This window comes from Dermacentor albipictus, chromosome 5 (assembly GCF_038994185.2).
Source record: "Dermacentor albipictus isolate Rhodes 1998 colony chromosome 5, USDA_Dalb.pri_finalv2, whole genome shotgun sequence".
NCBI classification, from domain to species: domain Eukaryota; kingdom Metazoa; phylum Arthropoda; class Arachnida; order Ixodida; family Ixodidae; genus Dermacentor; species Dermacentor albipictus.
The window spans coordinates 126,937,332-126,963,307 of NC_091825.1; the positions used below are offsets into that span (position 1 = coordinate 126,937,332).

Below are 25,976 nucleotides of genomic sequence, written 5' to 3' on the forward strand. Positions count from 1 at the left end.
AGGCAAAGAGAAAGAGGCAAATGATAGGAGGAGGAAGAAGAGGCTTTCACCGTTCACCTCTTACGAGAGATCTTAGGAGACACTAATTTTCTGATGGGTACTAGCTTTAAATCTTTCTGCGTCTGATGAGAATCCATAACGCTCTTCTAAGGGTTACTCGCTCCTCCAGTGATCTGATTGTCGCCGGTGATAAGCTCAGAGCAGCGAACCCCTCATTGCCGCAGATAATTGGTGGCGCAGTAATAACCAGTCCTTGCTACGCACGGCAGCCGGGAGTCTACAAGAAGCGAAAAAGAAACAATGGTTACCAAAAAAAGAAAGAGACCAGATAACCAGCGCTAGTAACTTAGAGACCTGGGTGCTGAAACTTTTCTCTACCAAAATGCTACATGATTTGGTCACGGTAGACTCCAAACGCGACGCCGCAATGACCCTCTTCACCGTCTCAGAATGGGCGGAAAGGTACGGCAATGGTTTCTTCGCGTAAGCGGTAAATACGACCAGTAAACATGTCCTTCTGAAAACTGAAAATAAGAACTTCAAACTATAAAAGAAACTGTGCTTGGGTAATATATGCGTGACGGCGAGGGCCTTCCCCAAGCTGCGTAAGAATGGCTTAAGCGGATTGCGCTGCGTTCCAGTCTGAAATAATACCTTCTTTCTCGAGCATAAATAAAAAAACAGTCATAAACGCACATAAGAACTGCGAGAGGAATCTCGTTGTTGTCGTTGTTATGGCCATGCTATCGCTGCCAACTTCTTTATCTCCTCCGCGCACCTAACTTTCCGCCGCCCCCTGCTACGCTTCCATTCTCTCGGAATCCAGTCCGTAACCCTTAATGGCCACCGGTTATCTTCCCTCCTCATTACATGCCCTGCCTATGCCCATTTCTTTTTCTTGGTTTAGGTGCACGTTAAAGAACCCTAGGTGGTCCAAATTTCCGGAGTCCCCCACTACGGCGTGCTTCATAATGAGATAGTGGTTTTGGCACGTAAGATCCCATAATATGCAAGTTAATAGAGAGTTTTAGAAAAGGGGCCCCAAAGGTTTTGGGGCCCCAAAGATATAGCGTCGAAGCCACTGCGCATGCGCGAGACGCAAACTGCGTTTGGGGTTTGCGTTGGGAACGCTATTTCACCGATTTAGCGGGAGCTCAAATAGCGTTCCCAAAAGCTTTGCGTCATCAAACATGGCGGCACCCATCGAAGCGACGGCTCACCTAGCACCAAACTCGGTTCGATTCGCGGTAATGCGTGAAGTTCGCAAGCTAGGAGAAGTGACTGCAGTTATCGCTTTCTCTCAACAAGCGTATGTTATGAAGATTGATTCATTAGACGCCGCTGATTCCGAATTCGAGTGTGCATATTATGGCTCGTGGGCCTAACACGGCTAAGCTTGGCTGGTGAAGGCACGTAAAGTTGGTTTTGTTGTTCAAAACTAAGCACAACTAATTGTTTGCTGCTTGAAGAATAACCTCTAAATTGTAATTAAACGCGAATACACGGAAGTCAAAAATTACTATTCATATCATAAAATGGAATATTTTATTGAATTATTTTTAATCGTTTTTCTTAGACGCCGTAGTGGCGCTGTCAGCGCAAGACGCTATCCGCAAACGCAAAGCCCTATTCTAAAACTCTTCACTCCTGCGTGCCCCAACGCTAACACCCGCAAAGCTCTTTGGGGCCCCAAAATATTGGGGCCCCTATTCTAAAACTCCCTAATGTTTTTCACTTCGACAGAGACGTACGTTGATATTAAATAAAGTTCGAACAGGAATGAGAAGTTACTTGTTGAAATATATGACGCATTTTCGAAGCGCACGTCCCCGTTACATTCAATGCAGTCGTGCATTGCTGAAGAGTTCCATATGGAGAGTAAAAAAAAAAATCAGAGAGAGAGAGAGAAATAGAGAGAAAGAAATAGAGAGAGGTGGGGAGGTCTCCCAGATCGATGAAGAAAGTAGACCATATGGATTGGTTTCTTTTGATAAAATCAATTGCATGCAGGGAATTATTATCCTCGAGAATATCAGAAACTTCTAAGAGGGACTGCTGTACAAGTAAAAAGTGTTACGCTCGCTCATTATGCAACTAAACAGTACCGCTTCCTCGCTGGTCTTAACAGTGATAGAAATAAGGTATTGTCCTTATCTGCGGTTCATGTTTCCGTTCGAGACATTCAAGGGAATTTCTTTTGCAAATAGCGATGGCCTTAGTTTTGACTTTGGAAGCGTTCACATACACAGGCACAAATTTCATGCGGATGGCTTCGAACACCTCCTCGTTGTACACACCCTATGACATCCGTTGAGGACTTCGCTTCTTCCGGTTATCACACTGTGTGGCATCCACATAATTTTTCATTGTGAAGAGACCCGAAGCGATGCGAGATAGGAATCTATCACCTCCCTCAAAGTGTGTGGCAGAAGGCAAACTATGTGTCACATTAAAACATGATCATTGCATTTCCTCTGACTTCCTTTAAAGAATCTGTAGGCCTGGGACATAAGCTCTATTATAGAGACGTGTATCACCGCAATTTTATGCACCGATTTACCTTTCGATACTCCCCTTTCTCCCTTTTTATCCTTTAAATGCTTGTTCACTTTTTCCTCGTGCAGGGTGGCAAACCCTTCTTTTTCTGGTTAATCTACTTGCCTTTTATTTGTTTTTGTTTCCTCTCTCCCTGCACGATTTTTGTCGCGCTGGCATTCGTGCATAGTACATTTATATGGGCAGTACGTTATCGACCTATCATCGTTGTTTTATGCTTAATTGCTTTGTGAACCCACCATCACGCTGTATACAACGAAATTATATAGAGGACAATCTTTCAAGAAGACCACGCTTTTGAAGTAATATTTGTTTGTGTTGCGATGTGCCGTATCCGGAAATTTCCTGTATATAATTCTAGAGACGTCGTGACGCGCATTATGCTGGATTGAAAATGCCCTTGAACACTAATGAGGAGTCGCAGTGGCGTGGGGATATCATAGTGACGCTTACCCCATCTTGAAAGTTCCAGGGTTGCGTGCGTGTGTGTGTGTGTGTGTGTGTGTGTGTGTGTGTGTGTGTGTGTGTGTGTGTGTGTGTGTGTGTGTGTGTGTGTGTGTGTGTGTGTGTGTGTGTATGCGTGCGTGCGTGCGTGTATATATATATATATATATATATATATATATATATATATATATATATATATATATATATATATATCCCACATGGCACAGCTTCCCGCTGAAAGAACATCATAGACAATACGGCAAGCCTCCCGCGCCATATCTAAAGCTACAAACAAGCCGGTTCCTTTTTGTGTGCTATAGCAGCAGCTGTAAATATATGAACTAACTGGTGGTGAAGTCGCCGTACGGTGAAGCGGTCGGTTGTAAAAGAGACAGTCAACGCTCGCGTTCCATCCGTACCTCTCGTGCGAGGTCATAGGTCGTGGTGATGAGAAAACCGACGCACAACTGGAATTCCTGCCGAAATTATGTACATACACATTGATTACTCGATTATTGTCTCACGTGTTTATATTTTCCAAATTTTTAATTACTTGTTGAATAAGGGACCGAAGTCCCAGCGGCCCGGGTAGCTCAGTCGGTAGAGCGTTAGGCTTTTAACCTAACGGTCCAGGGTTCGAGCCCCTGCTCTGGCGCGTGTTTTTTTTTTCAAATGTTTCTTTTTTATTATTATTATGATTATTTGTGTATGTTTGCTAGATGAAGGACAGGATTTCATACAATACCGGGCCGGCAAGGCGTTCGATGAGAATGTTCGATGTGTGTCCTCGTGAAATATGCAGGAGCTGGGTTATGCATGGGCATGAAAAGCGATCAAGACAGCTTCGAACGCATACTGGGCAGGATATGTGTCAACGGCGCGATGTTTAAAAACTTTTTATGTTCTTCAAAGGAGCTCTATATAATAGCACTAAAATTTTGACTCCATCTGCCTTCGCTGACAAAATAGTCACGATGTGAATTAAAATAATTGAACGTTTTCCTTTTGAGTTATTCCTCTACGTGCCGGCGCTCGTGGTAACTTGGAGATCCGCAAGATCGTATTTATATAAACGTTTAACAAAGAATAGTGATTACCCATTCACATCATCCTCTCAAGCGAAATGTTCAAAACATACGCCAATTGCAGCGCGTGGTTCGAGCCTCCCTGCAATGGGAAATGGCGGTAACGTACACATTGCTCAACGGTGATTGAATGAATTATCACGCACTAGAGTAATTCAAGTTTCGTCCAAATCGATTGTTACGCTAAATAAAGCAAAGGAGTCAGACCCAAAGTTTTAGTGTCAGATATTGAATTAAGGGGATGCGTGGATTCGAGATGAGATTCAATCTAATGTCTGTTCTTTCCTTATATATATATATATATATATATATATATATATATATATATATATATATATATATATATAGTTGTCGGAAAGCTGGTCGGGCCTCAGCCCCCTCCGAAAAAAAATGAGAACTTTCCGCCTATAACACTAACCCTGCATCCTTCCAACGCGCCGACGCAGAGGGAAACGATACACGTGGGGTCTGCGCTTTGTTTTGAAAGTTGAATCCCCGCAACGGGCATCTGCGGTCTCCAGACGCGATTGCATTCTCCGAAGGACGTTCTCTCACGGACGAGTGCATTAACACCAGTGATTGGCACGACGCCAAGGAATGTTTTAGTGTTTTCCTCGACGGTGGCTTAGCGCACGATACACGTGCTTTCGCGTCGCCGAAAGCCTCATGTCGGAGATGGATTTACGCACGGAACAAGGTGAGCGAAGAGTTATGCCCTGCCGTATGTGCCAATGATAGCAAGCATTGTAGGCTACATGTAAACGTTACGCTATGTCCATCTTACCGCGCGTCATAAGACACGGGAAAGCCGACAGTCATTTGAATATCTGGCGGTAGGTATGCTTCATAAAGCTACACGTATCGTAGGCGAAGTGTGGAAACAGTGCGCTTCCGCTGCCGGAAGCAGAAAAAAAAAGTTGATAGAAATGGTGCAGCTACAGAGTCGGCGGAACGGAATTTCTTTGATAACATGAACGGTGGCCTGATTCAAAAAAGTCCTTGGCCTGATTGGCCGAACGCTCATAGATGGATGGATCCTTCTCGTTTCGGTCACTAATTTCTAGACAGTCAGACTAGCATCGCTGATCGACGTTTAGGAAATAAATGTCAATATCATAGGTAGAAAAACAAGGCATCGACAACACTCTGATTAGACAGCATACAAGCACAGCTGCAAATGGGAGGTCATTTGCACGAGGCTGCACTGGTTCATTTTCCCATTTTTCGATAGAAGAACGCTGAGTTTGTTTGCTTGCTTGTTTGCTTTGTGGTCTGTCTGTCTGTATGTCTTAATCAATTGATTGATTGATTGATTGATTGATTGATTGATTGATTGATTGATTGATTGATTGATTGATTGATTGATTGATTGATTGATTGATTGATTGATTGATTGATTGATTGATTGATTGATTGATTATACGCCCCACTAGTGCATGCATTGTACATAGCATTTTAGGCAGTCTTTCATCTGGTGTACAGACATCATCCTATTCATCAGTCATCCTATTGTCATCCTAGTCATCCTTGTTCTAATACATAGGAGTGAAATTGTTCACCAAACTGAGGCCACTCACACGTAAGATGGTCGATAGTCTCGGAGCCCTCTCAACCATCTCGAAGAACGCGGAGTGGGTTTTTGAAAACGTAATTAACTTCAAGTCACAACTTACACGGGGAAGTCTCGCGACGAGGAAGCCCGGCTTGAGTTCGGCGCTGTAGCACGGGTTCAGTATATGCAGCCTTGTCTCCGTCCATTTGGAAACAAGGCTATTAAAAATTATTTCCAGGTCAAAGGGCCTGTGTTATCCGCATGACGATATATCCACATGGTATTTTATTTGCGCACGCATGTGTTCACGGTACTGTCGATTTCCGTCTCTCTCATCTTTTTGTTTTCTCCTACCCTTTTCATGTGTAGGGTAGCCAAGCGGACGCTTTCGTGGTTAACCTCCCTGCCTTCCTATCTTAATTTTAACTCGCTCTTTCTCTCTAGGCAGACACACTAATATAGGAAGACCCATGTTCGCAGCTCAATAACACGGCAGACACCACAGAGACGCGAACACAAAAAACACAAAAGAAAGCGTGGCCTGTCACTGTAGTATTCTGTGTTCGTTTGCTCGTGCTATAAACATGAGCCTCGCCAAGCACCAGCTGGCAGAAGACGAGACACTGTCGTTACACAGAGACCTCCCACTCTCATCCCATTTGTTAAACTGCTCCACCGACTGAACAAGACGGCCAAAACAAGGGAAGCCTGTTCAGATAAAAGGCAATGACGCCGTTCAAGGACGTCACGATTGAGGTTACGATCATCCTCCATTAGAAAAGTCCATGTCTTCCTCCTACAGTTTTTTTCCTGCGGAGATAACGAAGACATTATAATAAAAGCGAAGTCTCAAAACAAGTCAATGTCGTTGACGATTTCCAGTCGTCAGTGATGCAAGTCACTCGATCGTAGCCGAAAGTTTCGAGCCAGCAGCTGGTTCACGTAGCCTATTCTTCCCCCCCCCTCCCCCCCCCCCCCAGTGATCTCCTTGGTGCCCGCCGAATGTCCTCCTGAGTGGCATTAATGACGCGCACATGCATTGAAATAAGCCAACAGAGGGCATACGAACAGAGCTCGCGCATCCTTGGATCAGTTCGCCCGCGACAGGCTTCGTTCCCGAACCGGTCGACGAGCGGCGCTCGCTTCCAAATTCGGTCGAGAGTCGCGCTTTGAGAGTACGCGAGCGCTCGACCTCTGCTGTGAGCGCGGCAGTGGTGGCATCAACCCCGTTAAGTCGCGTCGCGCACACCTCGCTCCGGTGACAGCAGCAGCAGCAGTGGCGGCGGCACATTGAACACGTTCCCGGAATGGCTAGCGACGCGCAGGAACGCAAAGCCCTCGAGCAGGTGAGTGTCGCGCGCGACAGGAACAACATGCGGGGCTGGGATGACATCTCGGAGAGGGAAAGCTGGTTCTTCTCCAGCGTAAGCCGAAACAGCACGGCCGAAATAAGGACAGAAACAAAAAGTCCTCCACTTGTCTTGTGGCACGTGTTTTTTTTTTCCCAATGGGAAACATTTGCTTTGCCCGATGTCGGGCGAGTATATGGTGGCCAAGCGTGACACGTGTGGCCCGTGCTTGGCCATTTCGGTTGGTCCGTTCTTGGGGATTGACATCGGCCTTACATCGGCCAGTTATTAGGGTGCCGACCTAGGGCCGGTAATTGCTGCCAAGCTGGCCGGCTTCAAACCTAGCAAGTCCCATGACAATTTGTAGGTAGGCTCATATCTGGGCCTACATAGAACCTAGCACGTCGCACGAAAATTTGTACGCCGGCTGATGAGATCTGGTCCTGTATCGAACCTAACATCACAGTGACAATGAGCTCCTATGGATTTCTTATGGATATCGACGGTCAGGCATGAACTGTCGTCGCACCGAAAGTCGGTCAAGGCTTTGTTGAACTTTTTACGTGGCAGTGGCCTATTGGAAAGGCTATAATGATCCCATTCCGTCCCTTTTCATTTTTTTCCACATTTTTATTTTTGTCACCTCTTCCTCTCATATTTCTTCCCCTTTTCCTTTCACTAGCGCAGGGTAGCAAACCGGAGGTTTTAGCTCTGGTTAACCTCCCTGCCTTTCTTTCATTTGCATCTCTCTCTACCTACTATCAGGACATGGATATCCTAGGAATGTGTTGAATACGTCTTGCGGACGTAAGTCTCTGACATATGACCGTTTGGCTGCGTTTTCCGTGCACTGTGAACATCGTTTGTGCGTCAGTGAGGGACGTCATGGGGACATTCTGCGTACATTCTGCGGACATGTCAGGGCCTTTTGCACGGTGTTTGCTATAATGTATGTTACGATCCCGCCCCACGCATCACAAACACACACATTTTGTGCACACGTTACGTGCGCACGCATTCGTGCAGAAGTGCAACGTACTCCTCTTTCATTTAGGCCTTCCGCAAAGATCAAGTGACTTACCGAATTAACTGAAGTTTTCAAACTACATTGCTTTAGAAAATTCGCAATGTACGACGTACGCATGAGCTGAAGACACGATAGCTTGGGATTGTAATTTGAACATGCGATAAAACATGATTATGTTACGAAGAAACTCAAAGACAAAATCTAAGTTGAAGGACAAATAGTCTCGCGTGTGCCGCAAAAGATTCATATGGCATAACCTTGGGACATCCGTGATAGGATACTGCCGAAGTGCTTTCATTGGAATGGCCCACAGCAATGTGTAGGTAGGCTTATGTCTGGCCCTACATTGGGCTTAGATCGACTATTAGCATGTGTTATACTTAAGAAACTGCATATTCCTGGACGATGACAAACAAGCATGCACGCTTCTTGCTGTACAGCATGCACAGTACAAAATGTGCTGCACAGAAGAGAACATATTCATTTAAAATGTATTACGAAACAGTTAACTTGCAAAAATGCTGGAGCTTGTACCATATAGCCATGTGCACATAGACTAGAACAAATAGATAACTGAAACCACGTTATCAACATATGAATACCTATTTTAACCATACTGCGGATGCATCTGCCTAGCATTAAAGGCAACGCTTGATGCCATTAAAAAATGTCACAGTAGAGAAGCAATCATACGAGATGCAAAATGACATATAGGTAAGAAAAAATTCAAGAGGAAAGAATGTAGATACATTGTGTGGTACACTGGTTTTGGGAAGGCAATATACTGCACTGGGGTAAGCAACGAACATAAACTCCTTATTGCTATAAATACTAGAAAAAAAAGCACTTGTCATTCTTGAGAAATCTTTAGAATTATCATTCAGTGAAGTCTAATACAAGTCAGTCACTGGCAAAAAAGTCTCGTGCTGGGGTCAAAATGCGTGAAATTGCTTTTCAATCCGCCTGATACAATGCGTTGGCGACGTACTTCGGCACGACGTATTTCCCCCTTCGCATACCACCTTGTCGTAGCCGTCCCTGAATAATGATCGTACAGCACCCTCGGTCCCACGTCATTTTGCTACTGATTCACGTGCCGACGTGGTTGGTAAACAAACTTAGCAAGACCTTTTTTCCTTCTACGCCCTCTTTGCTACGATAATTGGCAGCCGACCTTCCCCCAGCATTTTTTTTTTCCAACCGTCGGCCATCGGTCGATTCTGCTTGGCTTATTTGTGTCCTTGTTTTATTCACGGCGGTTTCAGCTTATATGCGGGGTCTCTAACGAGGAGACCAGCCTTGGAACCTATCAAGAAATACGCGAATCGGTGCACATTACCGCGTCGTGGTCAAATTTAGATCCTCCGCCATCACCTCCTCCTCCCCCTCCTCCTCCTACTCTAATCGCGTGTCCCTTCTGCGAGACAAAAGCGCAGTTATCATGACTGAAGGTCCCAAGGAAAAGGTTGCACACGTAACATAAGTATCTGCTATGTTTTGAAAATATTTTCTTTCAACGTACGTGTCGACGTTGGGGCGATATTTACTGCGATAGATCAATGTTTATCGCGTTCTGCACACGCAATACAAGGTGGCGGGTTCAATTACTGACTCCGGAGGCCACATTCTGACGTGTAATACAATCCAAGAAGCGCTTGTTCTCTTAGATTAAGGCTGAAACTTATCTGCACTCCTCTGCTGCGGAACCTTCCATAGCTTCTACGTCGCTGTTCAGTGATATAAAAACCCCTCAACTATATGATATCGCGGGGAATGCTAAAAAAAGGAAGTAGAGTGGCCGGGGGATACGCGCGCTTTAGATTAAACTAAAACGCAATTTGCTGTGGAATGCCAGCAGAACAAAGAACTTGACATCAGCACGAATGACTATGTGTCAAGAGACCGCTGTAATGGGTGACTGATTGGATCCGCTCGTAGCGACTACGAGCGATGTACCCGGCTGGAAATAGTCTGCTCGGACGTTTCAAATGACAGAGTTGTTTATTTTTGTTGGATTTCTCAATAATAGGTTATATTTATTGCTAGGGATCAAGCAACACCATTTTATTTGTTCCGTTTTTGTTAGGATACATCCCCAGCGTCGGTAGTCATGGGCACAAAAAGAAACGCTGCCTAAATTCCATGAATCTTGCGTTTTCATTCGACGTTGCTGTTGTACAGATAGCACGTCCCTTAAGGCTGAAGTGGCACAGGAACGTGACTTGGATGGGCATGTTGGTGCGGCTGATTACTGTCTTCATGGCTGTGGTCCTTACCTCATGCGCATTTCGCCATGTATTGCACTTTGCAAAAAAAGCCGGTTGTGGGCGTTTTTATTTAAATTATTTTCATGTATATCTGGCATAGATCCTCTTTGCACACGACCACTATTACACCCGGAGAATGTCCAATTCAATCAGGATCCGTACACCGAAAGAGCTGTGGTCGATCGCATCCGGTTTCAATGCCCACGTGTGTTCTGTTGCGCAGTATTGCGAACTGTAGGCAGAAATTTCGAAGACCTTAATTCTCGAAAGGAAGTTGTAGCGATTTTGAGACTGAAATAGCATTTTGAGAGCGTATGATCGAGTATGCCAGTTGGCAGTTGTCAAGGCGCACCGAAGAAGTCGTCTGGTGACAGTCGCGTCATTACCGACCAATCCGGCTATGGTGTTTCTCGCTGCTCCTTTCGTTATAAATTTGATGACAGTAGCAAATGACTGACACACACTGTTTCGGTGAACGCGTTATTTTCTGTTCTTTCGAAAATGACACGCGAAGTACAATTTATGCACGGACTCGCGCTTATTTTGGTGGGACATCTCTGGCTGTTCATATCCCACTCACTCATCCAACAAGAGCAGCGAAACAATCGGCCAACGCTGGGGTACGCCCGGACGTCTCCGTGCTTTTTTTTTCCTAGGCTTAGGGCTTTCCACAGGGAGCAGATCGAACAATTCAGAACGATTCCAAATTTGATGCCGCGAGAGTTCGCGTGGGCCTCGGCAGCTGTCAGCACCGCTTCCAAATTTGTTAGCTATATGTTTAAATCTACGATGATAAGTAACGAATACGAACCACGTCACGGTCATTCTGACGAACAACTCAGTAATCACGCATGCTTCACGTATAGAACGGGAGACGTGGCTGTCATAATTCAAGTAATAATTGTTCGCTTCCAGTCGTGCCCATCCCGGCGCCCACCTGGAATTCCTGTGATGAAAGTATTCTGTTCGAGGCCTCAATTAGAAGACAGGCCTTACCACCCCTTTATTGTTTGTTTCGTTTATTTCAAGGCCATGTTAGACCTCAGCTGCGTTCTTGAGAAAGCGAGTATGCATCACAAAAGGAAAGCATCGAGACGGAAAGTGGCATTGCATTGCACACTGTTGACGCGGAGCGGGCATTCCCTGCTTGGGCAGCTGAGTCTTTGAGGAGGACATCTCTCCTAATCAGATTCATTCGCGACGACACTTGAATAATTAAAGCTTAGTGTCAACACGCGACATACTCCAACAACAACTGTATTCGGTCCGCAAACATGCCAAAGAAAGCAGACTGTCGGCGTCTTTGGTTTTTTCCGCTTGTGTTTGTCGCAGTTTTCGCAACCTTACTGCGCCGTTGGACCTCCGGATTTCCTCATCCCCGACTTTCGCCCTTCGCTTCGCTTTGGTAACATTCGGGTGCGCTTCCGACCTCCTCGCCAGATTTTGACGTGAGCCGCCTGCTTGTTGAGAGACACAGCGCATTGCACAAGCAGCGATTCTCCATACCCAGACTATATTAATGTGAAAGCATTAAATGTCCCATGCGACGGAAAAGCCAGCGCTGTCCGCTACTAGTGGCCACAAAAATCATAATCATCAGTAACGTCATCAGCGTCTTGTATGACGTCAGTAGTAATACAGAAATAGAACAAGTTAGAGTAAGGTGGCTTAAGATGGAGAAAAGTGAATGAAGGTGAAATAAAGAGGATTACCGTGAATAAAAGTGAATTAAGGTTGATAGAAATTAAAGCAAGGTGGGTTAGTGTGAATTAAGGTGGATCAAGGTGGATTAAGATTGGTGCATATTACAGCAATGTGGATAAAGGCGGATTAAGGTTGGTACAAACTACAGCAAGGTGGATTATTGGGAATTAAGGTATAATTGTGAAGGGCACGTGACAATGTATGACGGCATGTATCATGGACGTAACCAATTAATTAAAGAAGTCATTATTCTTTCATACTAAAGTCACGTAAGAATACCGAAGTGGCTGTCTATTTTTTATTTTGTTTCCTAGATTATGCACGTGTGCAGGCGGTTCTTCAGGAGCTGGCTGGTTTCCTTCTCTTATTAAGCGCTTTCCTGAATTTCCAACTCTCGCAGTATAAACACAGGTATACTGCGGTACCCAGGTAGGATAAAAGCACGAAGTGGTACACAGGTTTTATAAAAAAAGTGCGTCATTTTCGGCTATACTGCTACTTAGGTAAACTTGGAGCCTCACTGCTAGTCCTGCTGAAAAAAATAACACCATCCATAAGTTCCATATTCGACACTACTAGATGACCAAACCGAATCATACGGGTATGTGGGATTATTGGATACGGAATGTTTGGAAATTATGACGCCTTACTTTTCAAACTGTGCACTATGCAAGAGACAGAATCGCGGAGCTCAGCATATTGCTTTATTTTTTCGTTCATTGGTGAAGCTAATATAACCTCACGCCAGTACGTAGCACGAGTTGCAATTACTCCGGGAATTGCCGATGCACCTACGAAAACAGAACCTGTTTCTGCGCGAAATAAAGGTGGAAAGGAACCGTAGACAGTCAGGACAGTTTCTAGTCATCGCAAGACCTTTTTTGCACATCAACACCGTAAATACCGTCTATGCACGGCAATTAAGCGGAGAAAATATTACCAACTAATACAATAACTCCTCAACTTCAACGCCTCGCATTGTGAATTGTGGCGTGTCGTTGAGTCGCCGTTCTTTACATGGCAGCGAGCGTGTAGCGTTGTATATTATAGCTGTATGCGCTGTACCCAGTGGCATAGTGTGGTATGTATCATAGCGTTGTGTAAAGTTACATAGCGTTGTGTACATAACGCTGTACATAGCTTTGTATGCGCATTCTTGGATAGCGTTCACCAGCAACTCGAAAGTAGACGAAGTTTTTGTAATTATTATTGTTTTTTTTTGTTATGTTTCCCACGCGCGGATGAAGCTCCTTTGTAAAGCTCGAGAAATGTTCTGTGTCGAACTAACGTACCAGCCCATGGCAACAACTCCTATCCAGTATCAGTGGACATGAAGACACATACTATTTACCGTGTAAGCAGTTTCGCAGTTTCTTTCTTCCCCGCTCTGGCCGCCCCCGAACTGCCATCTTGCAGGGTCTCTTCGCGCGAGTGTTTTGGCAACACAGAACACTCGCAGTGTTTCTATGTTGACGTGCAATCGCCAGAGATGTCACCGGAGGTGCCGTATCTCCGCCTGTCCCCCTGGCGGGAGACGAAGGCCGGCAGCGCTGCATTGCGAGGAAAGATAGCAACTGCCGCACGACCCCGATTCTCCGGCGCTTCTTCTACTGGGCGTGATTGTGGAAGCGGTCCGGTCTGCCCAGACACGCCTCTCTTGTGACAAGGTCTCGTTCAGCTGACCCTGCATCGTACAACACGCGTGTCGGTCTTGATACGTTGCTGATAGCAGCGGCATGCCGCTATCACTCTGAGCGAGAAAAATGGACCCAGTATGAAGAAAGACAAGCTGGTCCTTTACTGCGCAAAGAGCCCCGCGCATAAGCCAGAGTGGGATTTCCGCCTCCGCTTCAACAAGAACAACAATAATAGTAGTACTATTATCAATAATGACGACGACGATGTTGGTGGTGATGATAATTACGTTCCCTTGACCCCTGAGTAATAAATGTAATTGTTTTTTATAAGACCAACTTAGATCAACTTAGCCAACTTAGTCCTTCGAGCATGCACATCTTGGTATGCACATCTTGGGATGTCCTCAAAGCTAAAAAAACAAAGAAGATCGGCAGCGTGTTACACTTCTGTAACACATAAAGGCAAAAGCTTGCTGCACACGTGGTAGTGCATTAAGTTGTACGATCGGAGAGGTCAGGCTTCTTGCAAGACATAACGAGCCGCAGTGTCAAGTGAACGTGTGGCGCTTTAGGTCTACACCCTCAACGACGCGTGTGAGCACCTAACACAGTACTTAAAGGTTCTTTCTTTCTTTCTTTCTTTCTTTCTTTCTTTTTTTCGTGATTTCCTTCTTTCGTTTCCTCATTCATATTCAGCCATTGCATCTTTGTTTGCTTACGGGGGTATGAGCTATTCCTGATCATATTTTTTGTGAGTGAGTGAATGAATAAACTTTTATTTGGTCCAGCAAAACGCGATAAAACGCGCACCCGGCTAATCCCACGACGGGACTCACAGATCTAGTCTGCGGCCCAATCGCGGGCGCGCTGGACGGACAGGATTTGGTCCTCAAAGACAGGACTTCGCAGGAGCGCGTCCCACCCTTCCTTGGTGAAATTCGGGCCCAGCGACCCGCACTCCCAGAGCATATGAGGCAGAGTATCAACCTCGCCACAGGCCACGCAAGAAAAATTCGGATAAATCTCGGGATATATGCTGTTTAAGGGACGCCGGATTTGGGTAGGAGTTCGTTTCCAAGAGTCTGAGCGTGACCGCCTGCGGCCTGCATAGCATGGAGCGAGGGGGCGGGAAAACTCTTCTCTCTAAGTAAAAGAATTTAGTAAGCTCATTGTGCGTTATAGGAGCGTCTCTGTGTCGGAGGAGAGAGTCGCCCGATCCGAGGGCAGCGCGGTCGGTAAAGCTACGCGCAGCTTCGTGGGCAGACTCGTTGATGTTCAGAGAAACCCCCTCAACAGCCCGACGTGGGCAGGGAACCAAAGGATGGAGTGTATGGAGGTGTCGCCGTGTTTGGCGCTTTTCAGAATTGTAATTACCTGCCGGGCTACCTGGCCTTTCTGGAACGCCCTGACGGCCACTTTCGAATCACTATACACCCTTTCTCTCCGACCGTCTTGCATGGCGAGTGCAATGGCCGCTCGCTCGGCCACCTCGGGGTTAGTCGTCCGGACGGAAGCCCAGTTGATGACTTTGCCCAGAGTGTTCACGACGGAAACCGCAAAAGCCTTGCCGTCTCGGTATGCAGCTGCGTCCACGAAGCTTGCTTCTATCTTGTCGTTGTTTATTTGCTTAAGTATATTCAACGCTCCTGGCTTGCGACAACCTGCGTTGTGAACGGGCTGAACGTGGCGGGGCAAAGGGGCGACCACGATCTTCTCCCCTATTCCTCTGGACATTCGGGTGTTTTCAGCCAAGTTCTCGGTGGAAAAACACCAAAATCCCCAGCGAAATAGGGGAGAAGATCATCTCACTGGACTAGACGCTGCTTTTTTTCGGGTAAAGGCCACTGCAACGAGCTACTTAAGGATTTCGCCTTAAAAAGCAATATGCTTGCAAAACAGGCAAGCGTTAAGCCTATGCGGTCCAACGTCTTCCGCTCAACAAAGCAAAAGAAGAGAACAGAAAAACATTTAGCTATATATAAGCGGCGGATATATATATATATATATATATATATATATATATATATATATATATATATATATATATATATATATATATATATATATATATATATATATATATACACACAAATCGGAGGAAGCCAGCAGCCAATAACCTAATGACAGCATAGGGGACGTATATATATATATATATATATATATATATATATATATATATATATATATATATATATATATATATGAACGAGAAGAAAGGGGGTTAACGGAGGGACCCGATAATTATTAGTCATATAATGAGAAGCCAACAAACACTGACACCAAGTACAACATAGGGGAAATTGCATGTGCTTAATAAATGAAATCAAGTAATGATAAATTAATGGAAATTAAAGTGGATGAAAAAACAACTTGCCGCAGGTGGGAACCGAACCCACAACCTTCGCATGTCGCGTGCGATGCTCTACCGATTGAGTACCGCGGCGGCGTTTCCCCATCCACTTTCTTGGGTATTTATGTGTACTAGTAGAACCCTGGGAGTGTTAGCCAGTGCCCCCACTCACAGACCTTAGCGGCGGACGTGGAACGTCTTTTTTGCCGCAGGCGTCACGAGAACGTGATCTTTTCGGGTGAAGGCAACTGGTCAATAAACCCACATATGCTACCTGAAGGCATCAATGTTGCCGGATTCGAGACCCTCGTTATGTAATAAACGAGAAGAAAGGGGGTTAACCGAGGGACCCGATATTTATTAGTCATATAATGAGAAGCCAACAAACACTGACACCAAGTACAACATAGGGGAAATTGCATGTGCTTAATAAATGAAATAAAGTAATGATAAATTAATGGAAATTAAAGTGGATGAAAAAACAACTTGCCGCAGGTGGGAACCGAACCCACAACCTTCGCATGTCGCGTGCGATGCTCTACCAATTGAGCTACCGCGGCGGCGTTTCCCCATCCACTTTCTTGGGTATTTATGTGTACTAGTAGAACCCTGGGAGTGCTAGCCAGTGCCCCCACTCCCTGACCACTCACAGAACACCTTCGCGACATCATAACACCTCATCATATCACACAACACCTTCGCGAACACCATAACCTTCGCGACATGCGAAGGTTATGGGTTCGGTTCCCACCTGCGGCAAGTTGTTTTTTCATCCACTTTAATTGCCATTAATTTATCATTACTTTATTTCATTTATTAAGCACATGCAATTTCCCCTATGTTGTACTCTTGGTGTCAGTGTTTGTTGGCTTCTCATTATATGACTATATATTGTCACCCAGCTATGGCAACTAAAACAGTTTAGCACCGACAGACTGGGACAAAACGTCTGCCTTTAGCGATGGCTGGTCCTCGGAGAGCCCGCGCGCAACCACGAACTTCGTCGTTCTCGCCTTAAGGGTCCGGTGTCAACACGTGCAAACCTATTTCGCTTCATTGCTCCCCTCTCAAAAGCGACCGGCCCGGTCGCTTCAAGGGCAGCGGGCGCGCACTATGGGCAAGAGTGTCAACATGAAAAGACAAAAAAAAACACATAAAGGAATGTACACAATGCTGAAGCGGTTTGTGAGGGTTGCTTAGCCCTGGCGTGCGTAGTACGGCTTCATCCGTACTACGTGGACGACTTCAGCACGTGGACGGCGTCGGTTCGAACCAGGATCAGAGGTTCGAGGCACCACCTCGTAGTTCACATCACTGAGGCGGCGTACGACTTCGTAGGGGCCGAAGTAGCGGCGCAACAATTTCTCTGAGAGCCCGCGGTGCCGGATAGGCGTCCACACCCACACGCGGTCGCCTGGTAAGTACTGGACATTCCGTCGGGTCCGGTTGTAACGGCAGGCGTCGGCATTCTGATGGGTGCGGATGCGATTCCGAGCAAGCTGGCGAGCTTCCTCGGCTTTCTCGACGAAATCCTCAGTGTTGTCATTCCTTATGGTTCCTTGGTCTACCGGCAGCATGGCGTCTAAGGGGGTTGTAACGCGACGTCCGTAAACAAGCTCGAATGGTGTAAACTCGGTGGTCTCCTGCACAGCGGTATTGTAAGCAAACGTGACGTATGGCAAAATTTCATCCCATGTTTTGTGTTCCACATCAATGTACATGGAGAGCATGTCGGCTAATGTTCTGTTTAGGCGCTCTGTTAAGCCGTTAGTTTGGGGATGATAGGCTGTGGTCTTTCGGTGGTCGGTGTGCGTCAGTGTGACGACTTGTTGCAATAACTCCGCTGTAAACGCTGCACCGCGGTCAGTAATGAGTACAGCGGGTGCACCGTGGCGAAGCACGATGTTGTGGACGAAGAAGCTGGCGACTTCAGCAGCAGTTCCCCGCGGCACAGCTTTTGTCTCCGCATAGCGAGTTAAATAGTCAGTTGCCACGATTATCCACTTATTTTGCAAGGAGGACGTGGGGAACGGCCCAAGAAGGTCCATTCCGACTTGCTGGAACGGCGCCGGAGGCGGATCCAAAGGCTGGAGGAGGCCGGCAGGCTTGACGGGTGGAACTTTACGCCTCTGACAGTCACGGCATGTTCGCACATAGCGCTGAACCGATGAAAATAGGTGTGGCCAATAGTATTTTTGCCGTATGCGCGCTAATGTCCTCGCGAAGCCTAAGTGGCCGGCACAGGGATCGTCGTGACAGGCCTGTAAAACTTCCTCGCGCAGTGTCGTCGGAACGACGAGAAGGAACGTTTCCTGGCTGTTCTCGAAATTTTTCTTGTACAGGACATCGTTTCGCAGGCAGTACGACGTCAATCCTCGTGAAAGTGGGCGTGGGACAACAACGTCAGCTCCCTCGAGATATCGGATGACTGGAAGCAGCTCAGAGTCTGCACGTTGATAGTCAGCCATGCGCACCACGTCGACGACACCAAGAAACGGCAAATCTAGCTCCAAGTCGGAGGATGTCAAGGGAATAGGAGAACGTGACAAGCAGTCAGCGTCGCTATGCTTATGGCCGGATCTGTAGACAACAGTTATGTCGTATTCCTGGAGGCGGAGGCTCCAACGAGCGAGGCGACCTGACGGGTCTCGTAGATTGGCAAGCCAGCAGAGCGAGTGGTGGTCACTGATCGCTCGAAATGGCCGGCCGTATAAGTAGGGTCGGAACTTGCTGATGGCCCACACGACCGCTAAGCATTCTTTTTCGGTCGTTGAATAATTAGCTTCTGCTTTTGTCAGACTACGACTGGCGTACGCAATTACACGTTCTGCGCCATCTTGCCATTGAACCAGAATGGCCCCGAGTCCTACGTTGCTGGCGTCGGTGTGTATTTCAGTTGCCGCGGTGGCATCAAAATGCGCCAGCACTGGAGCGGATTGAAGGCGTTTACGCAATTCGGTGAAGGCCTGCTCTTGTTCTTCCGTCCACGCAAAGGGCACATCTTGTCGCGTCAGTCTCGTGAGCGGTTCAGCAATCCTTGAGAAGCCTTCAACGAAACGACGGTAGTAAGCGCAGAGGCCCAGGAACCGCTGAACAGACTTTTTGTCTTTAGGACGAGGAAACTCGGCAACGGCAGCGAGTTTTTCTGGGTCTGGTCGTACTCCTTGGGCGCTGACCACGTGGCCTAGAAACTTGAGTTCCTGGAAGCCAAAGTAACATTTTTCAGGCTTGATGGTGAGGTTGGCCTTGCGTATTGCGGTAAGAACACTTCGTAGCCGGGCGAGATGTTCATCGAACGTGCTGGAAAACACAACAACGTCGTCTAGGTACACTAGACACGTCGGCCACTTTAGTCCAACGAGTACAGTGTCCATCATTCGTTGGAACGTAGCAGGGGCGGAACAGAGACCGAAAGGCAGCACTTTAAATTCGTACAGCCCATCGGGAGTCACGAAGGCGGTTTTTTCACGGTCCCGCTCGTCCACTTCGATTTGCCAGTAGCCTGACTTTAGGTCTAACGAAGTGAAGAACTGAGCATGACGCAGACGGTCCAAAGCGTCATCGATCCGTGGCAGGGGATAAACGTCGCGTTTGGTGACTCGGTTAAGCCGTCTGTAGTCAACGCAGAAGCGGAGTGTGTTGTCTTTCTTTTTTACTAGTACGACAGGCGATGCCCACGGACTTGTCGACGGCTGGATTACGTCATCATTTAGCATTTCTTGAACTTGACGCTTAATCGCCTCCCGCTCCATAGGTGACACGCGATACGGATGCTGACGAACAGGCCGCGCCGTCTCCTCTGTAACTATCCGGTGTTGTGTAACGGAAGTGCGCTGGACTTTGGATTCCGTGGAAAAACAGCCGGAGAATTCTGTCAGTAGGCCCAGCAGCTGATGCTTCTGGACATCTGCTAAGTCAGCATTAATGTGGACGCGGGTATTCAGGCTGGCGTGAGCTGTTGCGTCCAGTGAAGTCACTTGTAACGTGCCGATATCGGAGAAGTCAGCAATTTCGTTCAGGAATGCCACAGCTGTACCTTGAGGAACGTGCTGATACTCATGGCTGAAGTTTGTCAACAACACTTGCGAGCACTTATGCTGTATTCGAACAAGGCCGCGGGCGATGCAGATGTGTTTTTCAAGCAGCAGCTGGATATTTGCCTCGGCAATACCCTCATAGCCGTCGAATGCGTCGCAGGTGACGAGGGTCAATACGCTGCTCCTTGGCGGCACCGTGATGTTCTCGTCAACAATCCTCAAGGCGTTGACATACGTGTCGTCAGTGCTGCTCCCTGCTAAGGCCTGCGCCGTCGAAAACGTTACCCGCGACTTTTGTAAGTTGATCACAGCTCCATTAGCCTGCAGAAAGTCCATTCCCAGAATTAGGTCCCTCGAGCAGCTTGGGAGGATAACGAAATCTCCGAGGTACGTAAACCCACGAATGCTCACTCGGGCTGTGCATCTTCCTACCGGGGTTAGCAGATGTCCTCCTGCAGTTCGAATCTGCGACCCTGTCCACTCGGTAGAAACTTTCTTCAGCTTGCAGGCAAGGTCCATGCTCATAACTGAGGTGTCCGCTCCAGTGTCGATTAACGCCGTTATTTCTTCGTCGTCTATGGTGACGGGAATGTTCGACGTTACTACCTCTCGTAAGGTGTTCGACTTCGTCTGTACGTCTGCGTCGTTCTGTTTTCGTCGTTGTCGTCGTAGTGGAGGATATTGCGTACGGTCGTCGTCAGCGGCCTCACCTCCGGAGGTCGCTGAACTCAGTTTTCCCGACCCGCCGGGCTAGGCGAGCGGCGTCTCAGAGTGCCGCGAGTAAAGGATTGGCTTGGTGATGGAGACCTGTAACGAGCAGGAGACGACGAACGGGGCTCCGGCCATCGCTGATCAACATTGCGACGATTTGCGACGAAACTCTCTATATCCGGCGGCCGCTCACCAGGTCGTGGACGAGGTGCATTCGGCGAGAATCCACGAAGCCCCACATGACGATAAGGACACATTCTGTAGATGTGCCCGGCTTCGCCACAATGAAAACAAAGAGGTTTGTAGTCTGGGGTGCGCCAGACGTCGCTCTTCCTAGTCCTTGCTTCGGCGATGTGTGGTGGGTTGCGAGGCGGCCTGAAGCTTACGTCCATTTGTTGAGTGGGGTGTACCATGCTGCATGCACTTGAGGGTGGCGGACGGCGTACTGCTTCAGCGTAACTCATTTCGGCGTGCGGTACCTGCTGTGGTGCCTCGTACTGTCCAGGAACATGGACGGCCTGTCGGACCTCGGCGCGCACCATTTCCGCAATGGAAAGTTGTCCCACAGGGGCCGTGGTCGTCTGCATCTTCTGCAGTTCCTCCTTGACGACAGCCCTGATGAGTTCTCGCAAGGCGCCAACGTCGTTACCGAGGGTAACGGCAGAGAGCTCCCTTGAAATCACGGCGTCGCGGTTGTTTTGCCTGGCCCGCTGTTGAAGGGCCTTTTCCATAGTAGTGGCTTCGTCATGGAACTCTGCAAGTGTCGTCGGCGGATTTCGAATTAGGCCAGCAAAGATTTCCTCTTTGACGCCGCGCATGAGATGGCGCACCTTCTTTGTTTCAGTCATCAAAGGGTCCGCACGTCTGAACAGCCGATTCATGTCTTCTACGTACGCAGTCACTCGCTCATTGGGGCCTTGAATTCTTGCCTCCAACGCTAACTCCGCTCTCTCCTTCCTGTCCGCCCTGGCGAAGGCATTGAGGAACTGCCTACGAAATTCTTCCCATGACGTCAGTGTCGCCTCGTGGTTCTCAAACCATATTTTCGCGGAATCTTCAAGAGCGAAGTACACGTAACGTAGCTTACGCTCGTGGTTCCAGTCGTTGAGGTTGGCAACCCGGTCAAAATGGTCAAGCCAGTCATCGGCGTCCTCGGAAGCACTTCCGTGGAACAGATTCGGCGTCCGGATGTGATTGACGACAACGTGCGATGCTGCAGGAGTGGCGGGAGGTGGTTGGGTCGTCATTTTAGTTCGTTCAGGTAGCAGACCGTGCTGTGGCTGGAGTCCCTGGAGGCGTCGGCTGGCACGTACGTGCACAGGGGTAAGCTCGGTTGAACTACTCGCCGGGCTTAGGTCTGGGGTATGCTCCGGAGATCTTAACATCGACCGTACCCAGCACTTCCACCAGAAATGTCACCCAGCTATGGCAACTAAAACAGTTTAGCACCGACAGACTGGGACAAAACGTCTGCCTTTAGCGATGGCTGGTCCTCGGAGAGCCCGCGCGCAACCACGAACTTCGTCGTTCTCGCCTTAAGGGTCCGGTGTCAACACGTGCAAACCTATTTCGCTTCAATATATATATATATATATATATATATATATATATATATATATATATATATATATATATATATATATATATATATATATATATATATATATATATATATATATATATACATAACATGATGCAGCAGAACCATATATCGCAGAAGTGTCATGTAGTCCTCTTTCTTAAATACAAAATTTTGCTATCGACGGCCTGCTAATTCAAAGCGCATGGCGAGGTTAAAGAAACAGCAAAAGAAAAAAAATGGGCAGACGACGAGAAAGTAGCAGCCTAACATCAAAGTCCTTTTCTTCTAATGGAAGCGGAAACCGCTTGTCGAAGGTGCATGTAAGAATAACGCTGTCCGGCGCGGGGCCACTATCGACCTTGTTCAGTCTGCCAGGGTCTGCCATTCTTTTCATCAAGGTCGCGAAAGTGACAGTCCTCCTCATTCCGTATGCGGTGCGCGCCTTGTTTTCCGGGTAACCTCCGACCGCGTAGACAGACCGCAATCCTGCGCGTTCGATGGCGTTAGCATCAGGTGGAGAAACGATTCGAGTTCCATAAAATTCCGAGAAAGAAATTGGAGGACGCTTAAGCTTCGCCTTTTAGAGTGGAACGTAATAGCATTTAAATATCCCAGACTGCTTCTTACGTTTCCCGACAACTGCAGCTTATGCAAACGTAATGTTTACCGGGAAACGCTGGCGGCGTATTCTATGCACGAAAGCGAGCTTCCTGTTAGAAACATACGGCCTCTAGCGCGGACCCAACGTGGAGGCTGCGCACAGCCGCATCAAAAAACTTACATCATTTCCAGGTTTATTTTATTGTTTCGCATTTTTAATTTTCATGGTGTGAATATTTAACATAAAAGGCATGTGCTGTGGGTATTTTGTTTCGTGACATATGTTTGTGGGCTGTCGTTTTCAAAATTCCCAGGAATAACTTTGTCAAGAATGTAAGACAAGGTATGAGCGACCTTAGTGATAAGATGGCGTGGTAATATAACCCCAATATACCGCGTATCACATAGCAAGACGTGGCATATACACATACCTAAATATATAGGGGAATTTACGCTCACGGGGACGCCGACGCCGACACCGGATTTTCCGCGACATGGGGCCCTAAATGCTATCGCGTTAAACGTGACCGCGATATCCACTCGCGTCATCACGGTATCCCGTGATGCACAGCGAAATTTCCACTTTCCGGAGTAGCATCATTTGCAGGTAGTACCGGTATTGGCTCACGAACCATGTTGTGGATATTGATTCTTTATTACGAAAGCATTATATGTCTCATGAGGCAAAAAAGCGGCGTTGTACGCAACGAGTGGGTGAAAAATATCATCATCAGCGTGGACTAACGCAGATTAAGTTGCAATTAAGATGGAATAATGTGGATTAAGGGAGAGGTTTTAATTTAAGGTGATAACTTGGAGAAGTCACCATGCTCTTGCATTCAGATCCCGTATGGATACTTAAGCGACTGTTAATTTTTTCAACCATGGCGCATACTCAAAAAGCAGATTGGCCACGCATCGATAAATGAAACGTCTAGCCACAAATAACTAAATTTAGGTGGCAAACAAGGAAATACAAGGGCTTGATGAGGAATTCGACAACAATTGAAAAACAAGTATGTTTAGTAGAATCACAACTTTTGTTTTAGCCTCCTTCTCTTACATATATAATTCCTCTCCTCCAGCTTCGCGGAACTTGCTTCACTTCAGCGCAGCGCTGTTTTAAACCTTCCAGGCGATAGTTATGTATCTTTTTATTAAAAATATATTTTTAGCGTGTTCCCTGCATTGTTAGCATTAAGAACATACAGCGGCAGGACTGATATTGAATTAGAATTTTTCCAGCGATTTATGTTGCCATTAGGAACACATCTTAGCTCTTAAAATTATTTTAGCTACAAAAACACAGTCGGCTTTATCACCTCCAAAGTATATGGTTCGAAAATGCTGAGTCGCTTGAGAAACTTGGCTTACATAAATCATTACTGTCAAAACCAATGAGAGAACCCGCTGATTGGCCACATGTTGATTGGTCATGGTCATGTTGATGGCCACAATTAGTACATTACCGGGGTTGTTGGAGAAGTATGGGAGAGGCCTTTGCCCTGCAGTGGGCGTAACCAGGATGATGATGATGATGATGATGATGATGATGATGATGATGATGATGATGATGATGATTTGTGATTGTATCTATCGTACAACTCTTTCCTCTATAGCACATGTTGCGCATAACAGTAAACTTGAAAGTGTTAGTACAATTCGATATGTTTTGGGTTCAGCGGAAGGGATTTTCAAAGACATTACCTTTATTGGCAGTTCTGGTACTCAGACGTCTCCTTACGGTGCATGCATGAAGAGGTTATTGCGTGTTGCACTGTAGCATGCAGCGCCACCGCTGTCTCGTAGGGCAATGCTCCTCTCATCTGGAAGAGTGCAAAGCCAGGCTTGTTGGGAACGCGTAATTAGACTTAGAGCACGAGAGGGAGTGGACACGCAGAGCTCGTGTTGCTGTGCTGTGCGTCTAATTACGTTTTTCCTTTTTCACCACGTGCTTCGCAAATGTATTCGCGGTGCTTCTACATACGCCAGTAGATGGTTTAACAGCCTTAAGAGTGCTAAAAGAGAGCTTTTCGTATTTACTCCTTTGGTTACACCTACTGAGCAGCCACTTTACTCATGAAAACCTGAAATAAGGGTGTGTGTGACAAGGTATGTACCTGTGAGCTCGTCGAACGCACACCGCGAAGCCACTGACGCACGAGTACTGTAATCGATCGTTTCTTCAAAATTGCATGATTTAATCCAGACAACTGTGCTCTTGAAGGACGTGCGCGATCAAGGCGACTTTCGATTGAACTGTTATCGACTTCTGATGAGAAATTCGTGCTTTGTCCTGCTTTGAATTACACGAAGTGCATGTGGCTGACTCCCGACTGAAGGCATAACGTTCTCCGTCTTGAAGTATCCTGCCCCCACTACTACATACAGGGAAAAATGAAAGAAACAAGAAATGCAGAGGAAGTGGAGGGTGGTGAGATAATGAGAGTACAACTAGTTTGCTGTGCTATCTCACGTGATTGCGTCTGTTCCTGCCGCTACGTATGCATGAGCTGAAGAATGTGACGTCATGAAGGTCCGGACGCGCTGCGGTTATCGGTCTGCCGGTTTAAAGAAAACGGGACGCAGGGCTAGCAATGTCCAAGGAGCGCCTAGAAATCAGAATCAGAATCAAATTTTATTACTACGTATGCGAAGTTACTACAACATGTAATGTACAAGCGATGTTATGAAGTAGTCGATTGTGGAGTCAATGACAGAAATGTAGATCTAAAAACAGTATCCGTAATGTGCGTAAAGAATGCAAGTATTAAAATAATGACAGTGACTAGTGAGCTTTGCTATGAACATAGCACACAGCTAGGTTATTGTTGGGAGCTGTGAAGGGCGAAGAATACCAGTGTCAACGTGTACTCTTCTCGGTTTGCGTTATGCCTGTGTGTTTGGAAACATGGAGCTTCTTTATTTGTCACGTACCTGTTGCGTGGTACGTGACAAATAAAATTGTATTTTTTGTGTTATAGGTGCCAACACCACGATCCAATTATGAGGCACGCCGTAGTGGGAGACTGCGGATTAATTTTGACCACGTATCATTTTTAATCATGCACT

The 25,976-nt window shown here is 46.8% G+C and overlaps 1 protein-coding gene and 1 non-coding gene across 2 annotated transcripts in view; both read left to right on the forward strand.

Annotated features, from left to right (window-relative positions):
- The first annotated feature begins 3,585 nt into the window (after positions 1 to 3,585).
- TRNAK-UUU (transfer RNA lysine (anticodon UUU)) lies at positions 3,586 to 3,658 on the forward strand. Its single transcript has one exon. It is a non-coding gene; the product is annotated as a tRNA-Lys (tRNA).
- Positions 3,659 to 6,843: 3,185 nt separating this feature from the next.
- The window catches only part of LOC135913916 (SEC14-like protein 4), a 52,620-nt gene continuing 33,487 nt past the window's right edge, over positions 6,844 to 25,976 (forward strand). Inside the window, exon 1 of the mRNA XM_065446604.1 lies at positions 6,844 to 6,986. Coding sequence (XP_065302676.1) covers positions 6,948 to 6,986 — 39 coding nt within the window. The 5' untranslated portion in view covers positions 6,844 to 6,947. The remainder of the gene's footprint in view (positions 6,987 to 25,976) is intronic.